This window comes from Camarhynchus parvulus, chromosome 13 (genome assembly GCF_901933205.1).
Source record: "Camarhynchus parvulus chromosome 13, STF_HiC, whole genome shotgun sequence".
NCBI classification, from domain to species: domain Eukaryota; kingdom Metazoa; phylum Chordata; class Aves; order Passeriformes; family Thraupidae; genus Camarhynchus; species Camarhynchus parvulus.
The window spans coordinates 558062-585159 of record NC_044583.1 but is presented as its reverse complement, the minus strand read 5'-3'; the positions used below and the strand labels follow the sequence as shown (position 1 = coordinate 585159).

General features: G+C 51.2%; 1 protein-coding gene across 3 annotated transcripts in view; it reads right to left on the bottom strand.

Moving 5' to 3' along the window:
* FGF18 (fibroblast growth factor 18) overlaps positions 1–19956 on the bottom strand; it is an 87675-nt gene extending 67719 nt beyond the window's left edge. For 2 of the 3 annotated variants that reach the window (XM_030957338.1, XM_030957336.1), the window contains exons 1-2: positions 19122–19400; positions 18815–18851 (exon numbers count right to left, since the gene is read on the bottom strand). In XM_030957338.1, the coding sequence (XP_030813198.1) occupies positions 18815–18851; positions 19122–19153 (69 nt within the window). In that variant the 5' untranslated portion in view covers positions 19154–19400. Of the gene's footprint in view, positions 1–18814; positions 18852–19121; positions 19401–19866 lie in introns of those variants that run through there. The other variant, XM_030957337.1, reaches the window with a different exon arrangement.
* Between the last annotated feature and the right edge of the window lie 7142 nt (positions 19957–27098).

Below are 27098 nucleotides of genomic sequence, written 5' to 3'. Positions count from 1 at the left end.
CACTTGAATGTAGAAATGTCTTTAAGTCCCTTAAACTGAAGGGTTTTCACTCCTGTTCACCAAAGCAAGTTTTCCTTTTTTGTTTTGACTATTGAAATGCTATTACTGCACATAACACATCATACACAAAGTGAGGCCCTTTTTTGCCTTTCAGTCTGATCATCCACACCTCCAAGTAGGCAGCAAAACAGACCCTGGGTCCAGAGCTCCACACAACAGGTCCCTGAAGGGAAGGGCTGCTTGCACCTTCTAGCTCTTGAGCAGGACTGTGAAACACAGGAGACAGGACTCTGTCCTGTCTGGCATCTGTCCAGCTGGTGTGGGCTGCTGTCTGTGCATGTCGATTTCAGCATCTCAGGATAGTGGTTTTGTGTAACTCCATCTCATTCCTTGGCAACAATTTATTACCTGCAAAATTCCAGCTGTTAAATCAGAGCATTGAATTTCATTTCATTTTCACTCTTCCTCTCTTTTCCATCAGTTTCTTATCCATTTTTTATTTATTTGTCACTACACCTTTCAGTGATAATATCCAGCTACAAATACAGTTGGCTATCCAAAGTTTATACAAGGGAATAAACAGCATTTACTTTAAAAATAACCATCACCTCCAGCCCCAGAAGCAACAGAAATGCCTCACTCATGAAAGGAAGCTGCTCTCCCTTGTCTGTTGTCCTTGCCCATTCATTCAAGGTGGAGCACTGAGTTCTACCTCCTTTCCCAACAGCCAAAGGAACCAGAAATTACATCTGTCTTCCAGCAAGTCCACAATGGGAGATTTTCATGTGCTTTTTTGCCAAATGAGTCTCAAATAAGAGTGGATTTCATTTTAAATGGCTTTACAATGATCCTTCAGCTTAAAGAATGACTCCCCTCCTTGTTAAATCCCAGACGGAGGGTGAGGGAAGGACCATTTTGCTGATGCAGCCTAAGGTTTCACTGTGCATTAATCCAAGAAAAGCTCAGGAGCGGTGGCAAAAGCCTCCAAGAGCAGCTCTGTGATGTCAGCCCTGCACAGGCTCGTGCCCCATCTCTGCACTCTCAGATGCCTCCTGTGAACGGAGCAATCCCAGCCCCGGCAAGGTCAATGAAAGCCTGGCCATGCCAAGCCACGTCTGCAGGATTTGGCTTTCCACCCAACCAACCTCCAGCACTTTGGATTTTTCTATTTCAAGCTTTCCAGTAACAGGGGATGTTAATCTGTTATTGTTCATGTCATAAAGCGTTACAGCATGAGATGTCCAAGGCCCACAGCATACCCAAGTTAGCTGGGAGCTGGACTTGAGAATTTCCTGGTGTTTTGCTATTTATGCTACAGAGCACTCAATAGAGAGCTCCGTATGTCACTCAACCATATGTCATTCCCCCAGCTGAACCAGGAATACAAAATCCCTCTAGCTAAGGGCCATACCGATTGCAAAAGATAAACAAATCAGGCTATTCAAAGTCCTCTCAAACCCCATCTGATAAGCAGGAAATACTTATTACCTTTCAGCCATCAAATCAACCCAATATTAATGATTTTCTCCATGACCTTCTAAACACATGAAAGTTAACTCAATAAGGTCAACAAGAGGATATCCAAGACAGATCTCTCTCAAGCCCTCAAAGGCAAGTAACAAACCACTTTGCTTCCACGACTTTGGCAGAATTCCTGTATACAAATCACAGCAGGATTTGCTAGCTCCCCATGACAGCCACCCTCAGCACACAGCGAAACACAATGCACTCCTTTTTCCTCCATTTAACTGCAAAGTCAATCCACCACCACCAGGATGTTGTTACCATCATGTCACAGAGCCTTCCACAGCTAGACAGCCGTGGATGAGCAGTGCTTGGGTGTGGTCCTTTCTGTGGCTTTAGGAGCACGTTTGGAAAAGGAGCTCCATGCTCAGATATGCAGAGAAGGTACTTTACAGTGAAGCTGTGTACATCCAATGGGAGAGAGGCCATGGTGCAGCAGTGCCAGAAGTCCACAAATGGAGCTAAGCCTTTCCAAATAACAGAACGTAGAGCTTTGCTTTGGTGTTTGTTTCTTCCTGATACCCATGGAAAAATAATTTTGTCTTGAAAAGTAAATATCCAAAAATTTAAGCTGCACTCTTAAACTGTGGGAGATGTCACCATGGATGGTGACTGTGCACCTTTTGGGATGGTCTGTGAGAAAGGGCATGGAGCACTGTGGAATTGGTTGTTCAAAATGGTCAGATATGAGATTCCACAAAAAACTTTACCAATGGCATTTACATTGAAATGCTTTTTGGTATTTCTTTTTGGTGAGAAAGCTGGAAAAGGAGAAGGAAATGGGGTGATGTGGGGGTCAAGCCTGCCCATCCCTTTGGATTTCAGAAATGTTAAATGAGACCCAAGGAGAACACATTTCCAGGGCTTAGAAAAGGGGACACAGCTCCATGAGGTGACACATACTTGGATCCAAAAGCTGTTCTGCAAGCGAAGCCTCCTTTCCTCTGGAGAGCTGCCTTGTGCATTCAGAAAGGCAGATTGAATCTCCTTGGGCAGTGCCAGACCTCTGTTCCCTCTGAAACACACAACCTCTGAGAAATACAGCCATCACTCAGCCACACTTCCAGCAGCTCCAAGACCCCGCTGGCTGTCCGTGCACCACTGCAAAAGCAACGCATCTGTTGGCCTTGGAATGGCAGGCGCATGTTACTGAGCCTGGTATGAAACCAGGAGGGAGGCTGGAGGGAGTGCCAAACAACTGGAACCTGAGAGTTTGAGGAAATGAATGTTTTATGGCCCATCAATCAGTATTTGACCATTTTCTAGAGAAAGATGATGCCACTTTCAAGAAAACTAAGTTTTTCCTTTTGACGGTGGAATGAGCCGTAGCCAGAACTGTGAAAATGCACCATGTGTGATACGCTGAGATTCTAAACTTCTTGCACCCTGGGAAATGGTTAATCCTGGGGAAGAGCAGGGTTTCAGCCTTGATGAATGGCTTTTAGGAGCCCAGCTGGAGGCAGGACATCGCTGCTCATGACCTCTCATCACGCCCAGCCTCTCATCTCGCCCTGCACCTGTCTGTTCTCACTGGCTCAGAACAGGTCACTGCCAGCAGCTCCCAGGTCACATTACTGACAACGTCACCACGAGCAGCAGCAGCTCAGCTGCCTGCACTGGCCAGCCCTGGTGCCCCCCGTGCCCCTGAGCTGTGCCCTGGTGCTGCAGCACCAAAGGGGCCCAGACTGAGCCCCCTCCCAGCACCCAAAGGCAGCTCGTTCCCAGTGGGACCAGTTCCCGCTACCTGCGTTGACCAAAGCAAAACAACCTCATGCACTGAGGGAGATCTGCGGGAGGCCACAGCTTGCCATGGGCTCTTGACAGTTCAAGTCTCCAGAAATACAGTTTAGACCTTAACTCTTTTTCTTATTTTTCTCCAATTCTGATATATCTTGATGATAATGATGGTGATGATTATTAGTTAGCAGCTGGTATTATTTTACCATGCTATCCATCAGGCAAGGAGCAGGCAGGGCTTTTTCTTTCTTCCTTTCTTTCTTTGTCTTTTTTAATGCTTGTTATATCTCTGCTATATACTTCCTCTCCACACAGAAATATCCCTTCAAAGCTTGATATTATTGAGCAGCTTTCAACCATGCCCAGCAGAGCCATGTATTCTCTGCATTTGTCTGGCCTTTGTTTCTAGGAATGAAATACCAATGGCTGAACAGTGTGACTTCGTTTCACTCCTTCATTCCAATACTTGTTCTATTTCTATCCCACTGGGTCAAACTCACCTATTGTGAGACCTCACCGATTTCAATTACATCAGGGATTAATTTGTTCCATTGCGTTGAAGCTGTTAATACAATCCTGGCTGGCTCTAGATTAGAAAAGGCACGGTGAGACCTCCCTCACAGGCAGTGTGTTTAACAGCAGTCTTGATCTTCAGTTTTGTTCGGCGGTGGGGTGGGTTTTTTCTTCCCTTTGTGCCTCTTTGCCCCTCTTTTCACAATCTTCCCCTTCCTTTCTAAATTGCCCTTATCAGAACTGGGTGGTCCCTCTGACTTCCCCTGTGCCTGGCCAAGTGTTGCCTCCCCGAGCCGCTGCCCAGGGCTTGCGAGGGAGGTCGGAGCTGCAAGGTCTGGGCTGACACCACACAGGTGTGACCACTCCAGCTTTGGCACCTCATCTCTGCATGGGGCTCCAGAGGAAGTTTCTGTGTTCATCCATGTCCCCTGCACTCTGCTGACCAGTGACAATGTCCTTCACCCTTCACATGGGCCACGCTGGACCCCACATCCCTGAGAGGCTCTGTGCTGCTGTGCTCACTGCTCACACCAAGACACACAGATTCCTCAGAAGCCATTTCATGTCCTTGTCCCTCCTCACAGCATTGGTGTTGCTGGAAAGAAATCTGCAACAGGCTTTGCAGAACAGCCCCAACCAACCCCTGTGAAACCGTGGACCGGGGAGCTCGGCATGCTACAACTGCCTCCACCACCTTAACAAAAAACCTTATTTTCTTGATGGAGAAAGCACTCCTACTGAAATAACCTGCCCTGGTAGGCAGGAATTAAACCCTTGCCCAGCACAGGTGGCTCTGCACAGGTGAGCACAGGGCTGAGGGGCTGCCTGCCCCACCCAGGGTGCTGCTGGCCAAGCACATGGGCTGTCCCCAGGGCCCTCTGCTGCTCACCCAGGGCTGGAGGAGCCTGGGTGGCCACGGCAGTGGGGCTGCAGTGGGCAGAGCTCCCAGTTGGGTGCTCCTGGGACAAAAGCTGCAGCTCCCCACTGAAAATACTTACCAGCAATTTGTTCACCTCTTCAATTGGACCCGAGTCCAGCTACTGAGAAACCTGCCAGGTTCAAAGCACCCCTGACCTTTTCTCCCCTTTCCCCAGGGGAGATGCTCCTGCTGCAAACCCGTCTGGCCACAGCAGCAGGGCAGAGCAGAAACCCCAGCCCACTACCCTGAAACTGGTCAGGCATTTCCTAAACCCTGGAAAGAGGCAGAGTTCTTCACCACAAGGACTTAAAATGTCAGTTTGAAGCATGGGCCTGACAGGTTCAAGGTGACATCTCTGCTCTCTGCTTGATGCCAGCCCAGTTGAGACCTCCACAAAACAGGAGCAAAGGCACAAGATACAGAAAACGTGAGGGATACTCAGGAGAACCCGAGGGATACTCAGGAAAACCCTGCCATCAGGAGGAGATGGAAGATCATCCAAGACCAACCTCCCCATAAGAGAATAAACATTTGCAGGGGCAGCACCTCAGCAGTGATGCTGTGCTTATCCTGGGAGCTCCTCTCATCTGGTCCCCTGACATCCTCCAAGGAACACAGATCCCTGCTCCCACTGCAGAAAAGCAACTCCCTCTAGGGTAAAACACGGCAACTACCGAGCAGTGCATACCAGGGCAGAACACACAAAATACCTTTTTGCATTGCATTTGCAAAGAAAACAGACACTTGGCCAGCAACTGTCCCCACAGCTCCCAAGTCCTGACCTCAGGTGAGAGGTGGCTTCTCTAAAAGCTGATTCAGCAGAGACACCTGGGGACCTGACTGAATTATCCCAGCATCACCTTCCTCTGTCAAGTGTCCTCTCTGGAAATCTTTTACTAAGCTCCAGTCAGTTCCACTCCTGCTCATTCTGACAAGGTAACACCCAGTGACCCTCTGTGGGAATGGAGCCAAGGGGAAGGAAGGGACCTCCTCAGGAGTCCCAGCCATTCACACCAGCCCCGTACCTGCTAACAAAAGGATCCAGCAGCAGTCTGGCATCCTGGTTTCCCTCTGTGACAGAGTCCCCTTCCTGAGGAACCACAGGATGAGTCGTGGAATGACCTGGGTTAGAAGGAACCTTAAAGATCACCTGGTTCCAGCCCTGCCACGGGCAGGGACACCTTCCACCATTCCAGGCTGCTCCCAGCCCCAGTGTCCAACCTGGCCTTGGGCACTGCCAGGGATCCAGGGGCAGCCCCAGCTGCTCTGGGCACCCTGTGCCAGGGCCTGCCCACCCTGCCAGGGAAGCACTTTTCCTAATATCCCATCCATCCCTGCCTTGTGGCAGTGTGAAGCCATTCCCTTTTGTCCTGGCACTATATCACCTTGTAAATTGTCTCTCCATCTTTTTTGTCAGCTCCCTCACTGCTTCACCACTGCCTGCTCCTGCCTGAGGACTGATCAATTCTGCTTGCACAAGTCACCCTCAATGCCAGCCCCAGTCTGTTGTCCCAGGCCAAAGGGCTCCATGCTCGGGGCATTTTTGCTCCAAGTTATGAACTCTGCTCCAGGCTGTCCCTGGAGTGCCCACAAAACCCATCAGCACTAACAGGGAGAAATAAAAAATACGCTGGCTGGGTTGGTCTGTAAAGGCTCTTCCTCCAGCACAGCCAGGATCACCCCATACCTGCCAGCAGTCACAGAACTTCTCCTTCCCCAAAAGCCCTTTGAAATACATTCTCAAGCCCTGTTATCTCTCCTGTTTATACCACACTCCCTCTATCATTGAGAAATCTCCAAATAATTTATAAGCCCACAAGCTCCTGCACTAACAGGGCCATAAATCACATTTATAAAACCCATCACCTGCTGTGGCCCCAGGAGCAGCTCCCCAGCTCTCCACAGCCGCACGTTCCGAGGACAAGGCAGCTCTGGTCTGCACCAGCCACAGGTTTGTCCCCAAGCATCCAGAGAGGATCCCAGCCAGTGTCCTGCCTCACCGCGCTCTCCCCATCTGACCCCAACACAAGCACACAAAAGAGGGTTTTCTTTGCACAAAATCAAACCAAGGGAGGAGGATGTTTCTGGCTACTTTCCTCAAGGAAAAAGGTTGTCCACCTAATAATCCCTAAATGAGCAGTGGGTTGTTGGGCTTTCATGTTTGCCTTCGAGCCTCCCCTTGCCGTGCCAGGTCGCTGGTTTTCTTTTCCACGGAATTGCAAAACCCCTGAATAACAAGATTTGTGCATGGAAGTGCTGACACAACCCTTAACTACAGCATCCTGAACATGATACCAGAATAAGGACGCTCCCTGTGTGGCCCAGCCTATGGATAAATAAAGCATTTCAGCAGCCAGCACCGACAGATCATAAACCTCCACGAGCATAAATACCAACAACAACCCAAAAAGATTAGAGGTCTTACGGGCGAGGCATGCTGGGATGATTTAGAGTTGGGGTGGAAGGGTCATTATTGCTGAATAGGTGGGGGTGAGTGGGCCACAGAAATCAATAAACCATTCTGCTCCCAGGGAAGGAAGGGGCCACGCTAATTGTGCAAACACACATTTCCATGGCAGGCCGGGGCTCTCGGGCTCACCCAGCACAGGGGATGTGGGGAACCCACCCCACGGGCTGAGGGACAAGGACCTCAGCCATGCCATGGCCCAGCAGCTGTCACTCAGGGCACAGCTCACCCGAGCCCCTTGCTGGGCACAACCTGCTGCTGGAGGCAGCTTCAGATGAATGCAGATGCAGGCAACATGCAGCTCCACTACTTCCACTTCCAAGGGAGTTAATGTACAGCTGGCACAGGTATCTCACTTGCTTTCAGCATCACCATCAAGTCAGAGCTTTCCCAGAGTCCAGTTCTAGCACTGAACAATCACCCAACGGGTCCTGCCAGCACCAGTTACCCTCAAGCACCAAAGACAACTCTGGGACCCATTTAATCCTGATCAAATAATCCCATTCGGAAGTTTCCACACTGCCATCAGAGATGGAGGTGGCCACAGAATGAGCCACAACAGCTCTCTGGATCCTCCAGCGAGGACAGACCCAGAGCTTTGCAGATGGGTTTCCAGGCACAGAGTTCAAAGGCAGTGAGCAAATTCCCAGTTCCTCCTTGGGTCCTCCCCATTCCCAGCTTTTCTACATTTTTTCCCCCACCTTCTTTCTAGGAACACAGTAATGACAAAGAGACACTCACTTTGGAGAGTGACGCTTATTTATAAACAGGATAAATCTATACCATGCAAATGCACAGCTGTTTGCACCCAAGGGGCCAAGGATAACCAAAGCCCATTTTGGGGACTCACCAAGGAGGGAACCAGCAGCATGTGGCAATGCCTGTCATTCCCAGGAAGAAGCCTGAGCTCACAAGCACATACAGGTGCAAATGGTGGCAGTTTTTACTCCTGCTGGTCGGAACTGCGTGCTGGTGGTAAAGCACAGGGACCTGCTCTGCTCCCCCTGCATGAACCAATCTCCTCCTCTCTGCCCTTCCACAGGTATTTAAAGAAAACACTCTCTAGATCAGTTAATAAAATAGCTTGAAGTTTGCCCAGCTCACATCAAGCTTACAGCTTGCAATTAATGGATTTCAACTTGACTTGGGATTTTAAGAGTTTTTAAAACAAGAAATTTCATCTTCCCTGCAGAAATAAATTCTTCAATATCTTCACTGCAAAAATATTCCCAGGAATGGACAAGTCTACTACTTATGTACTAAAAACAGCCTGGAAAAAAAATCAGATTACTACTGAGCCTTATCAAAAATATGGCATAAACCATGTGTTGACTTTAATCCAAACCAAATTGTCAATTTGCCTTCAGGATCCCATATAACAAACATGAGCCTAGGGCCAGAAAAGAAAAGCAGAGTTTGTTTTCTAATAGAAGACTTGTTCTGATCTCTATTAGCCACACTTCTGCCTGGAAATATTTACACTGCAAACACCAGGCAAATAGGATTTCTTATCTTTCAGCTTTGTTGAGTTAGGGAAAAGTCTCATTTGGTATTAATTAATTGAAATTGCAAGTTTCCCATTTTGAGGGAACAGTTCTCAACAGTTTTGGAAAATAAATCTCTTTTAAAAATATTTTAAATAAGGGAAAAAATAAAGTGGTGTTAAAATCACTGAGGTTTGGGCTGCTGCATCCCTGCACAGCTTGGGGGTACCAGGGAGAACCCCACACGTTTTGATCCGTCCATCACCAGTCACCAACAGTGGGAAAATGCTGCTGGGGGAAAATTCAGGCCAGACATGGGCAGACACAGACATGAGACGCTGGCATGAAGCTGGGGATCCCCCAGGAGCCCTTTCTTTGAGCACTGGGGGGATGTAAGGCCCCGTGCCTCATCCAGACATCCCCCGTCCCTGCCTGGTCTGGGGACACCCTCAGGTGCCACCGCCAGGGCCAGACCCAGCACAGGGCAGCTCTGCCAGCTCAGCCTTGCTGACCTCAGATCAGACTTTGCACAAATTTCCTTTGGAAGTGAAACCCACAACTGAACCTGATGGTGCTCGGTGTCTTGGCTCACACGGTGATGGGGCACACTGGGGAAATCAGGCTCCCAGAAATGAAAGCTGAGCAAATCAATTCCATTTTCTTGTTTGCTACATTTGAATAGCAATTAAATTCCTATTACCTACTCCTTCAACATAAACAGCACAAAGCCTTGCTGGCAGACTGCTCCCATTTATTACAGGACAAGGGGGAATGGGTTTAAAGTAAAAGAAGAAGAGATCTATAGATAAGATGTTAGGAAGGTGGCCAGGCACTGGCACAGATTGCCCAGAGAATCACAGAATATTCTGAATTGGAAGGTACTCATTAGGATCATCCAGTCCAACCCCTGGCCCTGCACAGACACCCCAACAGTCCCACCCTGTGCTGTCCAAACCCTCCTGAAGCTCTGGCAGCCTCGGGGGTGCTTCATTCCTGGCAGAGTCCCAGGCCAGGCTGGACACTGGGCCTTGGAGCAGCCTGGGACAGTGGGAGGTGTCCCTGCCATGGCAGGGGGGGAATGAGGTGGGCTTCAAGTTCCCTCCCAGCTCAAACCATTCTCGTTCTGTGATGAGCAGGGCAGACTCTCCATGCTGGCCAGAGCTGCCCTCACTCCTCCCTTCCAGCCTGAGATGTTCCAGCTTTGAGAATCCCAATGGAAACACAACAGAGTCCCCCCCCCTGCCCACAGCCTGGGGTCAGGCTGGCACAGCCCAGCTCCCAGCACGGAGCTCCAGGTGGATTGCAGGGGAAGCTTGAAGCACTGCCTGCTCCCCAGGACAAAGGTGCCAGTGCCTGCAGCAGCAGTGCTGTCCTGCAGCAGCAGTAGTGCTGTCCTGCAGCAGCAGTGCTGTCCTGCAGCAGCAGTGCTGTCCTGCAGCAGCAGTGCTGTCCCGCAGCAGCAGCAGCAGCAGCAGTGCTGTCCTGCAGCAGAGCTGCTGCTGCCCCATCGATTGCTGGCGCTGCTCTGATCTCAGCTGGCCAGGACGCTCCCAATCACCGCAAGGTCGTGACCACAGGGTCAGAAACCTGCACCTACATACATCATAATTTATTGTACAGCTAATCAATACTGCACTGCCCTGTGCAGTCCTACAGTGCAGCCTCACACCCAGGGACTGAGGCTGCTCATGCAGGGTCATAACCCTCCTGCCTGGGAGAGTAAGGGGGCCAAAAGCAGCTTCGTGTTAGAGCTGGAGAACACGGCTGGAAACAGAGCACAGATTCTACTCCGTTTGTTCCTACAATGCAGTCCAATTCCACCTGTGGTTTGAATTCAGCTTGGGAAGGCAAATCCAATTATCTGATCAGGATTGTACCCCATACTCCAAGGGGAGAAGCGATGCAGCCGGGCTGTGAGATCAGCCAGGGTGTGACAGGAGGGAAGTGACCCCAGTCCCGGTGGGCACTGCCAGCACTGCCAGCTTTCCAGACCACCCCTCTCCTCAAATGGATAAAAACCATCAGAGAAGCAGCAAAATGCCCTTCTATCAAAAATGTCCTTCACCCACTTTCTAATTTATCTTCCCAGGGCTTCCCATCCCAGCAGCCATGCCTACAGACACCCAGCACACACACTACTCACAGTCATTGACCAGGCTCACCGCTGCTCCCTGCATTTTTCTGTTAATTCTGGATTTCTGTGCAAGAGCAGCTCAGGTATTCCAAAAGATACAAAAGCTTTTTAACAAGCTGTCCTTCAAAATTATGCCAAAGACAGTATTCTAGCAGGAAAAAAGGGATTTGACATACAGGAGAAAAGGGAGAAAAAGGAACAGGGAGGACTAAGGAGTGCTGGGAATACCTTGTAAGAAAAGCAATCCACTATTAATTGCTGCATCCCAACATTTCTATCCACACAACATGCACTTCTCTGAGACCTTCACCAAGATTTAGCATCCATCCATTTGGATTTTAAAAGACAAGCAGAGGAATCACAGGGCACACTGGGCCCCTGTCCACCCTGCTTTCCCTCAGTGCCAGCTCCTCCTTGTTTCCAGATCCAGCCCCTTAGCCTGGCCACCATGGGGGCTCTGGGTCTGCCTGGGGCAAGTGCCAGCACCCCCAACCTGCCCCTGCTTCCATCTCCACATGGGTGAGCCCATGGGCTGGACTCTGCCCCATCTCCTGTCCATTACCAGCCACACAACAGTGAGCAGGATGTGCTGGGCCATTCCCCACTGCCCACTTCTTATCACAGAATCATTTAGGTTGGAAAAATCCTCTAAGATCAGTGATCCACCTGTTAACCCAGCACTGCCAAGCCCATGGCTCAACCAGGTGCTCGCGTGCCACACATCTTTTGAACACTTCCAGGGATGGTGGTTCCACTCTTCCAGTGCTTGACAAGACTTTTGTTGAAGAAATTTTTTCCTAATATCCCATCTAAACCTTCCCTGGTACAACTTGAGGCCTTTTACCCCAATGCCACAGCCTGAGATCTTCCCCTCTTCTCCCACAGCCTCCAAAGCAACGTGGACCTCCAGCAGCAGCAGCAGCAGCACCAGCCCAGCTCCAGCCCCGCAGGCAGAGCAGCAGCAGCCCAGGCAAGGAGCCATGGACATCAGCAGAGCTGTTCTGCACCCTGAGCTCCGGAGGTTAAAAGTGTTCTGGCTCTCCTGGCTGCAGCAGAACCAAGGCAGTAACTCCATGGAAAGGCACAGTGAGCAGGGTGTGAGAGAGCCTGGCAAAGGGGAGGATGTGCTGTCACTGCCGTGTGGTTCAGCCTGAAATGCAGCTGTTTGTGTAGGCAGAGCAGGCAGGGGCAGGGGCAGCACTGCCCAGGGAACCAGCCCCACACGGACGCACCGGGGCACAACCAGAGCCCAGCCCCTGGAGGGGGAAGATTGGCAGTCGGCTCAGCCCCTGGGGCTGTGAGGAGGCAGCACAAAGGGAAACACACAGACCATGACAGGCTAAGCCTCCTCCTTCCTCTCTGTTCCCCTTTCTTTCTCTTCATGCTATGGCGAGGCTGCTGAATGGCAACAGCAAAATACTTTTGCAGAGCCAGACGGTCTTTTATATTTTGGGGTTTTTTTCCTTACTTTCCTTCCAGCTGCTTTGCAGGATGCCTAATCCTCCATGGACATCTGGAGAGGCATCAGGACACAGAGGCGACATGCTAGGTAGGCAGCACATTGCACAGCTCTGCATAATTTCTGCTTGTACCTGCTGTTATGGCACAGCAGGTGAGCAAAACACAAAAACCAAGGGAAGGAAAGAAAAACAATCATGTCTGGACCTTCCAGGCCACAAGTACCCAGGTGGAAGCCCCCTGGTTTCAGCATCAGAGCACAGGAAGGCCATGCCCTGCAGCAGAGCATCTCACAGCCAGGAGGGCATTTAGGTGCCTCCCTGGGCCCAGGGCTCCCAGCTCCACCAGCACAACCCACCCCAGGCTTCCCAGGCCAGAGCAGCTCACAGACCCCAGGCAGGGACCCTGGCAGCTCACAGACCCCATCCCTGTCCAGGCACCAACAGCAACCATTCCTCTTCTCCCTTTTTAAATCATGTTCCATTAACACATTTTTTCACCTGCACTTATCATAATAAAGTATCTAAATCTGTGGAAAAACAAAGCAAAAGAAGCTCTGCAAGGGAGAAGAGGAAAGAGCAAAACAGAATCCTAAGGAAAGGAAGATATACATAAAAATACTCCCAAGGATCTGGGAAGTAGCTTATATATCCAAAATAATGATTTTCAGTCCCAGATGAGTCTCTCTCTTGAGGTCAGTCTCACAGAGCAGAGAGGCTTGGCTGACCAGCTCGGTGCTATCAGCTTACAGCAAAACCAAGTATTCAGTGTGGCTGCCCAAGCCCCCAGTGCTGCTCATCCTCCCTGTGCCTCCTGCAACCCTCAGCAGTCACTCACAGCACCAGCTGCATCCCACACGCCAGCCACAACCACAGAGCTCAGGCACTGCCACCCTTGGCCCATTCTGCTCTTCTCTCTCCCACCTTGGTGTGCTACAGCCAAGCTACTCTGTAAGAAAAACTAATTCTGAGTTTGAGCAGGAATTCCTTCTGTGAATCCCACTCCACTTCAAACCCAGCACTGCTCCAAACCCAGCACCTCTCAGAATCCCACACTGCCCTGAACCCCACACTGAACCTCACACCACTTCAAATCCTGCACTGCTCCAAACCCCGCGCCCCTCGCCCCCATCCAGTCTTGTACTTGTCAGGTGCAATAAGGAAAGCAAAACCAAAATACAACACACCCATCACACTGCATCCAATTAAAAGCTGAACTTCATGGTGTCCTTCTAGGCACTCTCCTCAACAATGCCCATGTCCATCTCTGTTCCTCTGAAGCACCTCACACATCTCTGGAGCTTTGGAAAAGCAAACTGCACTCATGCAGGGGTGCAGAGGAAAGAGCCCAAGGAGCTCTGCTCTGCTGCCCATTGCCACAGCAAAACCAAGCCCCCAAATGCTGAAGCAGCTCACGTTTGGGTCAGCCTCATTGGGGTGAGAATCTGGAAACAGCTTTGCAAATCTTCCTGCTAAATGTCTTTGAGGGCTCTTTGTGGCAGAGAACCCACCCCAGCGCTTTGAAGGGCTGGGGACCTTCAGTGAGAAGCAAAGGCATGGTGTGCCCAGGGCAGGCAGCCAAGAGCTGCTGGTGGGGCACAGGCTGCACATCCCCATCTGTGAGGAGCAAGACCCACAGCTACGCTCCCCCGAGCTAAGCTGAGTCTCACCCCTCCCACAGGAGAGCCCCAGCACACATCAGCCCAAGCACCAGCCCACTGCCACTCAGCTTCCCTGCTCCAGCCCAGGCAACTGCTCCAATGAGTCTCCTCTTCCTCCACAAGCCCAAGCTCCCCAAAGTTCAGGAGGCAGAAGCAGGATACACGGGGCAGCTTCAGGACACAACTCTTGGTATTCTGGTGCAATGAGTCAGCAGCAGGGAATAAAAATCCCTTGTGGCAAGCCACATGGTTATTTCCTGAACAGCAAGGGCATTTGCAACTGGAACAAACACTTTCATGTACAACAGGACCCTGCCTCTGCAGGTTGCAGCCCAGCAGAGCCATACCATCAGGAACTACATCCACCACTGGGAGTCCAGCACAGCATGGAGCCAAAGCCAGGGACCATCCCATCAGCTCCAGCTCATGATGGGGCCAAGCACTTCCACATGGCTGAGCTCCTCTGCTCATTGACTCGGGCTTTGCTTACGCAGTTTCTCTGGTCTTCTCACTGCCTAGTAATCGAGGCAGGTGCAATCCGAAAAATCAACAGAGAGCTGCCCAGCCTTGCACAGACCACATTTGCCATATTCTGTCCTTTTCAGCATGACTTCTCCACCCTCGTGGAGCAGGAGGCAGGTACTGGCACAGGGATGCTGTGCCGAGGACGTGGTGTTCCCAATCCAGGCTGAGCAGAGAGGGCAGGCACAGGATCACCCAGCCTGGGGGGCTCTGGGCCCCAAGGAGTCTTGGCACGCAGGGCTTGACCTCAAGGAAGGAGCAGCCCACAGAGGCACCACCTACCCCATCCCACAGCGCTTCAGGAGCAATGTGGGGATGCCAAAGCTCCATCCCTGGCAGCACACGCAGCCTTGGCACCGCCTCAAGACAGACACTGTGCCACCCAGAGAGGACAAAGGCAGGTGGGTGCCCATCTGCAGGGAGGGGAGACATGGGAATAACCTTGTTGGTGATGTGCAGTCCAGCTACCTTCCTTCGGTGCTGGCACCAGGAGGGCAAGGACAGGCCAGGCAGGGAGCTGTGGCTCCAGCACTGCTGCACACCCGCATGGGGGGCGGCCAGCCAAGGCAAGCTGGGCGGGTTGTGACCAGGACCTCCTTTGGCTTCTTCACAGTGAGTCCCCAGAGCTATCTGGTGGCACTCACCACCCGTCCTGCTTGTCCCAGGGAGGACAGCCATGGATCAGCAGGCAGGGAGAGGGGAGGGAGCTGCTCAGCAGGCTCACGCCTCTGACATGTGCTGTGTGTGGCTTCGCCAGACCGCAGGATCTGGCTCACTGAACGTGTGGAAGCAACACTTCTCCGTGTCTCACTTTACAATGTCCCAAACAATAACTGTCTGTCGCTGCACAGGAGCTTAGGAGAAACATAAGTTGCTATTGGCATGGCACACAGCAGCCTTCCTCTTACACAACACCAGCAGATGTGAAAATAGCCTAGTGCTGCCTTGTGCATTCCTCTGACCTCCTCTGTGCTTCTGGATCAGATTCCAAAGCTGGATCTTAACCTACAAGAGCCATAAAAGCAAAGGATTTGGCCCTATCAGGGACCTCTTCATAATCTAAGACAGATGCACTCCGTGTAGGAGAACGCAGCGAGGTTTATCAGGCAGGGAAGAGGCTGGGGCAGGACCACCCTCTGCTCTGCAGCACAGCCAGGGCAGCCCACGCTGGCATTGCCCCGTGCTCTGCCTGCCCATGCACTTGAGATGGCTCAGGGACAGAAGAGCTGGAAGCTCTTGCAAACCAGGACAGCACTCAGAACCTCGGATCCTACTGCTCAACTTACACTGAATCTGCCTCCAGCCCCCACCTGCCCTGGCAAAGGGGCCCTCTGAGATCTCATGTCCCCAAATTTGTTATCCTCAGGGTCACTGGTGCTGCTAGAGCCAGCACAGCATGGGGCAATCCCCTTCAACCCTGCAAGGTGCTTCTGGGGTTTCTCACCTGCTTGTAGAGCAGAGATTGACTCCAAAGCCAAAGCCAAAACCACTCTGCGGCATACAGAACAAAAAAGCACATGGAAGAGAAATTGCTCCTGGAAGTGTGAAAAGGCAGGAGAATAAACTGAAAAATGCTAAAGACGTGATAGAGGGAGAGTTCAGTAACCATCAGCGAAAGAGCATTCCTAAGAACAACCTGCATAAATAAATTATTGTCTCCAGGGTCTGCAAGGGTATCCAGTGTCCCTGCTTTGGAACTGCAGCAACTCCAAGCATCAGAGTGACTTCCTAAGAGGCAAGAGAAGACAACAAGACAGGGGCATTGCTGTCCCAAGGGAAGGTGAATGACCTCTCCTCCAGGCAGCCCTGTGAGGTCCAGGGCTGCTCCCAGGGCTGTGCTGCACCCATGCTCCAGCAGTGCTCCCCTCTGTCCCACCACGTGTTAATCCCTGCGCTTCTTGGTGGAAATGTCACACGATGGCAATGTCCTGGAGGAGTCCAACTCATCCAGGGGTCTAAATCCTGTCCTGGAAACTCCCAACCCTCCGGCCTCCCTGTGGCCAGGGCTAGGGAGCGCTTCCCAGTGCTGCCATAACCTGCCCACAGGAGATACAACACCTGCCCCATCACCCTCTGGTGGCTGCAGGGTGGCCTTGGGGTCTATGAGAAAGCTTTTGGCCAGAGCTGAGCCCCCACCACAGAACTGCAGCAGCTCACACGTCAATGCACCACAGCCCTTGCACACAAGGATCCACCAGAACACACAGAGCATACCCAAACCATGGTGTTTTGTCTCAGAATCCCTCCAGCCCCACACACACTGGGGTGATTTCTACCTCTGCACACAGAGCCACAGGTGCCAGGCAGCAGCAGAGCAGAGTAATTCTAAGACCAGCACACAGGACAAGCCACAGATCATGGCTTGAACGCAGGGCGAGAGGCAGCCTTAGAATATAATCCCCTTCAGGAACTCTTAAATCTCCCCAATACAACACAGAGCCCTTTAAGAAAAACTAAACAACTTCCTTTAGACTAAATAAATATTAAACCTAAGTGATGCATTAATTTACTCCAGTTCACCAAAGGCTAACTCCTACCCAAACTGATCATTATTAAAGAAATCCTATAATCCCTTGGTCCCATTCAGGCTCAAAACATGTAATCCCATGAATAAATCCAGAAAGAAAGTGTAACAAAATGGGCAATAAAAACTTACAGCATTCACATCTTTTCATCTACCATTAATACTGTAAACACTCACTCGAAGGCCCTCGAGTATGACTAATCTAATGTTTTGGCTCCCCACACCAATCGCCGAAGGAGCTCGGCTCTGCGTGTGTCACCCAGCGAGCTCCGCCACCTCTCCAGCCGCAGCCAGGACACCTCCGCAGAGCCCGGCGCAGCCATCCCACCTCACAGCCCCCAAAACGCTGCAAAATCAGCACAAAAGGTAGCAAGTATGGTTCTAATAGCACCAGAGCACAGAGCTTTCTTCTTTTTTTCCTAGTTTTTTTTTTTTATATTATTATTTTATTGCTTTGGAAGCCTGCAAGCTCCAACTGTATAAATGCCAATAACTTTGTTTTAAGGCTGCTGAAGTAAGAGATCAGATTTTAGCAAGTGCTTTCCAGGCAGCCAGCCAAACTTTTTCTGATTCACTAAAAGCACCGAAGGGAGGGGGAGAGGAAGGGGGCTGGAGGGCTGATTAACTTCAGTTACCGCACAAGCGCAAAAAACCCTCTCCCTGCTGCAAAGGGTTCCGGCGCTGCGAGCCCTGCGCAGCCTGTGATTCCTCGGGCTGAAAAAAACCCGCACCAGAGAACCAGAGCAAACACCTTCCAACGGCAGGGTAATTTACAGCTGCGGATCCTCTCCTGCTGGGGAGGCTGCTCCGCCAGGGCCGGCTCTGCTGGTGTCGGGTTCGAGCTGCACTTTTTGGAGGGGATGAGGAAAAAAATGTGATCGGGCATTTTTTGGATGGGTGGGAGAGCAGGGGATGGGGCTGGTTCGGGTTTTAGCTTGGCCAGAGAGACAGAGCCCCCTCCAAGGCTGTGCTCATCCAGGACCATGCCCTGCTGCCGTTGGGGATCTGGAGAGGCTGAGCAGGTGCAATCCCGGCCAAAGCACAACTCAGGGCCAAGGGTGTCACAAGTGTCCCCCCGCTCCGGCGGGAAGGTGGCCAGAGCCACCGAAGCGGCACCTGCTCTGCGCGGCCCCGCAGGTGGGCGCGCTCCAGGATGTCCAGCTCAGAGCCCTGAGGCACTGGGGCAGCTGCCATCCCCAACCCGCGGGCACCTGGGCTGCAGAGCCTCGCTCAGGGTGTTCCTCCAACGGCCTCATTCCTGCCGAGACAGGATCAAAGGCTGGAGCTGACTTGGACGGCGTTCTACAGAATAATGGGGAGGGAGCACGCAGCCTCCTTCTCTTGGCTAGGAAAACTTGTGTTTTTCAAAGCATCGGGTTTTGGGAGTGAGTTACCGAAGAGGGGGAGAAAAAAAAAAGAAAAGAAAAATTAAATTTAAAAAAAAGAGACGGGCGAAAAACAAAAAAAGAAATGGGAAAAAAGGGCGAGCAGGAGAGCGCCTGCTCTTCCAAGGCAAGTGCATCAATCAACATTGTGCAAGGAGAGTCCAGCACTCCCTCTCACATCATTAGCCAGGCTAATGCACTCCAGAGGATGCTGCTACGGCAGGCTACCGGCGCACCGGCTGCACCCCTGCCCGTAGCGGCGGCAGAGCACAGCGGGGCACGGGACGGGAGCTGAGCACAGGGGAAGCCCCGGTCCAGGGCAAGTGACACTCCAGCATCTGGTGCGGGGCTCGGTTTAATACAGCTATAAAAACTGGAGGGAAACAAGTGAAAGCCCCAGCCAAACCTGCCTGGCACTCGAGGTCAGCACGCCGCCTTTGTTTCTATTTTACAACCAAAAGCGAGAGAGGACAGAAAGGACACGTACCTGTACCTGAAAGCACAGCAGCAGGAAATGTAAACATCTGGAGAGGAGAAAAAAAAAACAACAAAAGATCAAATGATGCGGTAGAATGATTAAAGTTGATTTTTGTTTTGCTTGGTTTTTTCTTTGTTTTTGTTTGCAATTTTTAAAGGGTTCAGAGCGATGCTCTGCTTATAAAAAGGCTGAGGTCCCCATTACCACCTGGCTGCAAGGAAAATGCAACCGGAGCCTCCAGAATGAAAGTTAAAAAAAAAATTAAAATATTTTTAAACATTAAAAAAAATATTTAGAAATATGCCATAATCCTTACAGGCAAGTGCAGGCTGAGAGCAGTGAATACATCGCTGGGCGAGGAGGGGGTTGGCCGGCGGTTGGTCGCTAGCGGAGCGCAGTCCCCCGCCGCCGCGCTGACATGGGAGCGATCCGGCCGGCGAGCTCCGATCCCCGCCGCGCTGCTCCGCGCCGCTCCGCGCCGCCGGGAAGTTGTGGTACCGCCCGCTCTGCCTCCGCCGAGTGACTCGTCAGGCATCAGCTCTCCTCTCCCCCTGTCTCTCCTCCTCCTCCTCCTCTCCCTCTCTCCGCCTTTGGGGGGATGAAGGTGCTTATTGTCAGTAACTTCCGATCATCAGCAAGTGCCCCCCCGCGTCCCCCCGGGCCGGGCCAGCCCCGGCGGGCGGATGGAGCCTCTCGGCCGCCGCCGCGCCCCGCTCCGGGCTCCGCTCCGCGCCCCGCGCCGCGCTGCGCGCTCCGGGCGGGCGGCATAGCGATGCGCGGGGCGCGGAGCGGGAGGCGGGACCCGCCCGGGCGGACCCGGGGCTGGCACCGCCTGCGCGGAGGGGCACCGCCCGGCCGCGGGCAGCGCCGGCCGGGGAAGCGTTTTTTAGAGAGTAAGCGAGGGAGGGGGTCGGGCTCCCCCGAGCCCTGCCCGGCCCGACAGAGCGGGCGGCGCCGCCGCTCGCCCGGGACGCGAGGGGCTCGGAACCCCCGGCACAGCGGCCGCTGCCCCGTTCACCGACACTGTGGCCGCGGCTGCCCGGGGTCCGCTGCGCCCTCACCTCCGGCGGGGCAGGAGCGCGTCCCGTGCCCGTCGAGCCCCGGACGGGCGGCAGCGGGGCCCGGCAGCCCCGGAGCGGCCCCTCGCGGGCCGGGACAGCCGCGGCCGCCCGGTCCACGGGCCCGGCACCGCTCCCCGGCGGGACGCGGACAGCGGGGTCAGAGCGGCGCTGCCGGCGCCGCTCCGCACGGCTCGCCTGCCCTCCAGCGGCCGCTCCGCCGCCCCGCACCGCCCGCAGCCCCGGGGAAAGCCCAGAGGCTTCCTCCGCCTTAGCTTTGGGGAGTATTTTTTTTGTTTGTTTGGGGGTTTGCTTTTTTGGGAAAAAAAAGTCACACGCTGATAGCGTGTGGTAAGTCTTTCCTCTTGTCTGAAAGCTCGTTTATAGCAGACAAGATGCCAGGAACCGTTAACCTCCACACATAGCCGAACTCTCCAAAGAGCACCCAACGTCAGTTAACACCTTATTAAGTGAGAACATAACCCTAGCTCAGAACTCTGAGCTTTCCAAATTCTCCACTCAAATAACAGCGTGCATCAGTGCAGCGTGTCGGGCCCAGCTGCTCCCACCTCTGCAGGGACTGAGGTGCTCGCTCCCCCGGCACTCTCAGCCACAAATCAAGCAACATCTTTAATCCCTGGAGTTCATCACTGGGGAGCCTTCAGGTATCAAGTCACAGGGTTTTTTGGCCCATAGTTTCAGGCTCAAGAGGCACAGAAAACATTAAGTTTTAAAACAGTGATCAAAGCAAGTCCTTATAAAATTTCCAGCACTAACACATGTCTGTGATGTATCTAACAGACTTCACACTTCTGGTCTTATGGATCTGCATGTTTAAAAAAAAAAAACCAACCAAAAACCCAAACTGCTGTCAATTGCTGATGTCACCAACATCAGAGGCCCCATGCATCCCTGTCCTGGCAGTCCCATGGCACCTTGCCACAGCTGAAAGCTGTTTTCACACATGGCCAAGAACATCAGAGCCACCATCCTGAGCCCTACAAGTTGAGCTCACCGAGATGCCTACACTGAAACGATTCAGAATTTGGGGACTCACAAGATCATAGTATTTAACTTAGATGTGAAAATATTCCATATATCCCTAATCATCACCAGTACCTCATTTCTTGGAAGCAGTTTGGGTGGCAGAAGCCCAGCCTGTGCCATCTCATGCTAGGAGGTGCTGCTCAGCCCCACAGGAAAGGTACAGGGTCATGCCCACCACCAGCCCCTCACCTTGCTAAGTCCAGGATCTGCTGCCCAACGCACACAGGAGTTCTGCAAAGCCAGGGGCAGTAACTCCTCCAAAAGTCTCACAGTCACCTGTGAGCATGAGCTTTGACTGCTCCTCGGGCTTTTCCATCACTTGCCTCCAAGAAAAAGCTCCACAGACAGCCACTGATGGCTCTGCCCAATACCCAAGGTGGCCCAGGGCTGCTGCACCTGGCTGGAAGCAGAACAGCTCAAAAAGGAATTTGTAAAGCTGCTGCTAACATTTATCATTGTAATTGCCCCAACAGCATGTAAAATTACAGCAGCTACAACAGAGCTGTGAGCTACGCATGGAAAAACTCATCCCAGGTGATGCTGGCCCAGACCACGCTGAGGAGCCATGTGCTGGTAGCACAGCTGCCCCCACAGCCATGACCTGAAGGACTTGGATTCACACAGGCCAGAAGGACCTGGACATGTCAAACAGCAAAAACTGCCAGGGCAACACGAGGGGTTGTTTTAAAGAGGGCACATGAGGGTTTTCTTCTTTCAATTATTGTATTTGTAATCACAAAAGTCCTTTTTTAAAATAGATCCATCCTTTGTGCCTCAGTAGTCTGACAAAACCCCAAAATCTTCAATACCCAAAAAGTTACCTGGAAAAGAATACCAATATTGGGTAAATTTCAGACTACCAGTCTTCAACAACACAGACGGGGCACAGTATAGAGAAGAGGCAGCTCATACATGTCTCTGAAAAAATAGAAATATCATTTAGCGGCCATGCTGTTATGAATATATACAAGTGTGTGTGTGTATGTACATATATATATAAATATATATATATATATATATATATATACACACATACACACACACACTCGTATATATATATATATATATATATATATCATATTAAAAGCTCCACACCCAAACCTGTTGCTCCACTGCTGAAGGCTCCTGTGTGATCAGATTCCCAGCACAAATCTAGCCAGAGAAGCTGATGCCCACTGGAAAACCTTTGAGGGTGTTTATTTTTCTTACAGCACACTCAGGGTGTGAAGGCTGGCACAGCAGTTCCTGAGAGCCTGACGTTCTCAACACTTCATAAACCAAGACAGGGCCAGGTAGGAGCGTGCACTGCAGGACACCCTGGGAGCTCCTGGGTTACTGCCTTCCACTCACCCTTGCAAATGCCTGAATTAAGGCTGTGTCCTACAGTCCCTCGGTGGCTTATTGGATTAGTGACCACCCTTCAGCAGCTCAAATCAAAGTCTGAGCAGCCTGACCTTTCACTTGCAGGGCAGTGAAGGTGCCCCCGGTGAAATGAGCTTCCCTCGCCCTGCTCCACTGGTCCACATCCCATGAGGAGCAGGCATTTCACAGAGCATGGAGCCCATTCAATGGGACCAAGGACTTAAGAGCATGCTTGAATGGGAAGCCTTCCTACCCCAGATACCCCTTTGGAATGTGAAAGAGAAGCCAGCAGGAATGGCCAGGATCTGGCCCTGCTGCATCTGGCACACCAAGATTTAAATTAAAATTAAAAACCTGGGCTGATGTTGTACAAAGACCAAGTTCGGCTCTACATCCCAGCCCTGCTGCCAGTGAGCAAATCCATGTGTGGTTTGCTCCTGTTATCTGCATTTCCAGCCTTGTGTTGTTCTATAAGCAAACTTTTCCTTACAGAAAATCCAGCTGAAGAGGTTTTCTGAATCTGAAAGCCTTGGTAAAAGGAAAGACAACTTTCAGACTGACTGAAAGGGGTGCATGTTCTGCCTTTATCCAGTTTACGCACAGAAAGACAACTTCATCCCAAGGTAAGGAACACTTCTGCCACATCGTGTGGACACTCAGGGAAGGAGGGGATGCTTTGCAGTTACTGCCATTTGACAGAAGAGCCACCTCAAAATGACCCTGAACTGTCCAGGGGGACAGGACTTCAGCCTCAGCTCCACCACATTCAGGCACAGTCTTGCAGAAGGAATATGGTGAAGAACAGTCAGGCCTTGGATTCAGCCATCACAGCTTGGACTTCTTGGGAACAGAGGCAACTGTTCCCTTCCAGCTCTTGACCACAGGGATGTCTTGTGGCCCCTTGCAGAGGGGGAACCCAGCATGCTACAGCCCTTATTCTGATGTGTATCATCACTTTATAAGAGAAAAGAAACCCTAGAGAGGGTTTCATTATTCAGCAGGCAGGGTTTCAGAGTTTATAAAGGTTTTACTCCACTGGAACACCCCTTGGATTTTCAGTGGGATTTTGGGACTGAAACCTCCGATTCCTCTAAAAGCTCCAGCATTCTCATAAACAAATCCCAGTGCTTTATCAGCAGAGCAATGAGGGTAATCCCTGACAATGATGACATCTCAAGCTAAAGGGCAGACCAGTGGGTTGCTTCAACACCCTGCTCTCCTGGGTATCCAGCCCCTCTCCAGTGCCCAGGGCCCCTTAGCTAGAGCCTGCCCCCACCCTGTGTCCCCCAGCCCGGCCACCCTGCTCCAGTGTCTGGCACAGGGTGGACACAGACATGGGTTTTCCTTGATTCCAGTGCCCAGGAGCACGGCAGCTCCCCTCTGAAAGCATCAGACAGCTGCTAGAATGCTTTTGAAGGGAGGCAAGAACAGGCCAACCTCTGCAGACAACCCTACACAAACCAGTGGGAAATTCCACTTTTCAGCCTTTGCACTGCATTAAATCCTAGGGCTTGGCTCCTTGGATTTATATTCCTCTATGGTTTCACTTTTCCCTAAAAAAAAAAAAATTAAAAAAATCACAAGCTGTTAAGCTTCAAAACTTAATATTTCCTTAACTTAGAGCTTTTCAGCTCAACAGCTCTTAAACATAAACCTCTTTGACTGAAGTCTTCTGAATCAAGCTGTCTCCAGCAAGTGCCCATCTCAAGTCCTGTCTGTGGGATGACCCATCCCTCCCCACACCACCACCCTGGGCTCCTGCCCTCTGCCCCAGCTGCTGCCTCAGGGCAGGACCCCACACAACGTGCATGGCCACCCATGTCCCCACAGCTGGCAGGGACACTGCAGGGGCAGCTCAGGGCTGAGGCAGGCACTGACTGCTGACATCACAGACCTCTCAATGCCCTGTGTCACTGTCCCCAGTGGTGACACAAGTGAATGAGTGACCCTGGAGGAACTCAGGGTGGGCTGTGAGACAGCTCAGTTTCTGAAAACATCACTGGAAACCCTGTGTTTCTACTAATCTTTCTGAAGAGGAACTGTAGCCACACTTTGCATCAGAGCATGGATTTAGAAAATGTCATATGGGTGGATTTACACTAAAAAATATTGGAAAATGCCATTTTTCTGCAATGTCACAGATCAGTAAAAAGACATCTCTGGAAGTCCCATTCTCCTGGGGCATGCACAAATGTCTCCTGCAAGCAGAGCTCCACCCACTTGCAGGTACAGCAGCAGGGCTTTCATCAGTGTTCTCCACCATGGCCACAATGAGGGCACCAGCCACAGCTGGGCTCTCAGGGACACTGCCAAGCAACCCAGACAGGGGACAGATTCATGCAGGAGCACCATGGTTGCACTGGTGTCCAAGCTTTTCCCAGAGATCAGGGACAGGCCATGCTGCTCCAACAGCAGTGGCTAGGGAAGACTGGGAGGAGGAACTGAAAAGGACCAGAAGACTGAAAAGTCTAAAGAGCAGTGAAGGACTAAGCAAGAATGTTGTGGCAAGATGTAGAACTAGGAAGGAGTTGGAAAGGACTGTTTAGAACCATGAAGCCCAGAGGGAACAAGTAGAAGCATCTCTCCTAATTCAAGAGTAAAAATGAAGCCAAGATCCCCCAATCTCCCTGTCCTGTGCTCTCTGGAGATCACAAGGACTGGCTGAGGGCCCTGCACTCAGTGGTCCAATTACGTGTTATTGCCCTTAGCTACAATTATTGAATTAAAATCTATTTTCCATGTAGAAAATTGGAAGGAAAGGCTTGAAAGTATGGGAAAAATATTTAAGAAACAGGAAACAATGTCCTAAACACCAGAGGTGGCCTTATTATTAAATTGGAAGCTTTACTTATTAGCTGTAGCTATGCACTGTTGTGTACAGTACACATGTACAGGTGTACTCACACACATGTACACCCAGGGAACAGGTTTACACCACTCACAGCAGTGCCCAGATAACATTCACTGCCTCAAAATAGCATGAAAAGGGCTGCTAGGAGCCTTTTATCAAGGACATTCCTGGGAAAATAGCACAATTACAAGCTTTGGGACAAATGCAAGGAGCAGTGGGAAAAGTTTCATGAACAGGCACGGATAAAGGTGGCTGCAGTGGTGAAATGCCAAATACCTCAACAGCTACAATACATCTTTAACTCTCCCTGCCATTATTACTCATTAAGAAAAACCATAACCAATGTAAAACTTAAGGCTTAATTTGAAAACAGGCAAGAAAAACTGTTTTCTCTTAAATACAGTAAGTCAACAGAATTGGATGGGGCTCAGCAGGCTTCAGGCTCCAGCAATTGGTTGACTAAGACTCCAGGATCCTTCTAACAAAATTGCCTTCAAAGACTCTTTCTAGTACCGGTGTAATCGCTTGAGGTGAATGAGGCACATGAAGTCTGAGAGGCCCAGCTCTGTTCCTTCTCTTTGCTGTTTGCAGTACAAGCAGGGTGGTGGCCGTGCCCTTGTCCTGGACAAGGCTCTGGGCAGCAGCACAGGGCACTGGCATGGCCAGCTCAGTGAGGGTGGGCACTGTCAGAGGGTGCCCTGCTGAGCATCCCTCCCAGGCTCTTCACTTCTCCCATTCTCACTTTTGACCCTTGGCCACCTTTTCCCCTCTTGTTTTATTCATTGCCCTTTCTTGCTTGTTTTCTCCCAGGATTCTTTTCCCATAGAGGCTCTTATGGCTTGGTCAGGGAGAGGTGACAGAAGTGGTGGAAGAAAAGAAGTTTTTGAAGAAAGGAGAAGAGCAAAAGTCATCTTCATACAACTGGATGCAGGCCATACATGTGGTCCCCACAGCACACATCTTAATTAACATTTGATATATTTGATTGATTTACTTGGTCCCAATTAGGCACTGCTTAAAATTCATTTATGTAAGACAATCCAAAGGCCAGTCACTGAAGAGCTGATCAAACATAACACAGAATTGTTCCCAAAAGTGTCCATGCAGGTAAACCAGTGAGCAGGCAGGAGGGTATTCCCTGTGCTACCTGCAAATGCGAGGACAAGTCAGGCCCTTGAGGCACACCTGCAAATCCAGCATCACTTTTCCTGCACTCCATCATACACACTCAGCTCTCTGTGTTCGCATTGAGAACCAGGCTCAGACAAAGCAATCCTTAATAAATAACAGATCACAAAACCTCCAAACCTCACTCAACACAATCAATTGCACTTGCTGTTGCTTGCCAGAAACTACTGCCCACTAGCCAAGGGCAGGAATAAAGGCACTGTGCTCCATCCAACACTGAGCTCCAAACCACCCCATTCTTTTGGAGTTTTATCTGACATTTCTAAGTAGGATCCAGTCTTTAACGCCCTTTTGGGAAAACAGTGAGGAGAATAAGGATCTAGGTGCTGGTTCTACAGAGAAGGAAGGAAAAGTTGAGAGTTTGGCTGCTAGTCAGTAATGCACATGCAAAAGAGACAGGACATGGCTTGGGGTATCTGGGTAGGAGCATGAACTTAGCCCCTGAGGGACCGTCTGGGTGGCAAGGAGCCCAGAACCGCCACCCATCCTGGCCCTGTTTTCCATTACCTCAGCCCACACACACTCCCACCCTGCTGCCAGCCATGCCTGAGCTGCTTCTCTCCAAAGGCTGCAACAATTGCTGAGCACAGGCGAAGAGCCTTGCACTCATCACAGCCCCTGGACTACAGGAGCAAAGAGAACCCCAGGACCGACCTAAGGTGGCCACAAACATTTCTCTTGAACACCCTTAGGAATTAGGCACAGACAGAGAGCTCCTAACAGGATGGTGCCCTTCTGTTATCACCTCTTCTGGAGTGAGATGCCAAGAGAGATCTGTATGGAGTAG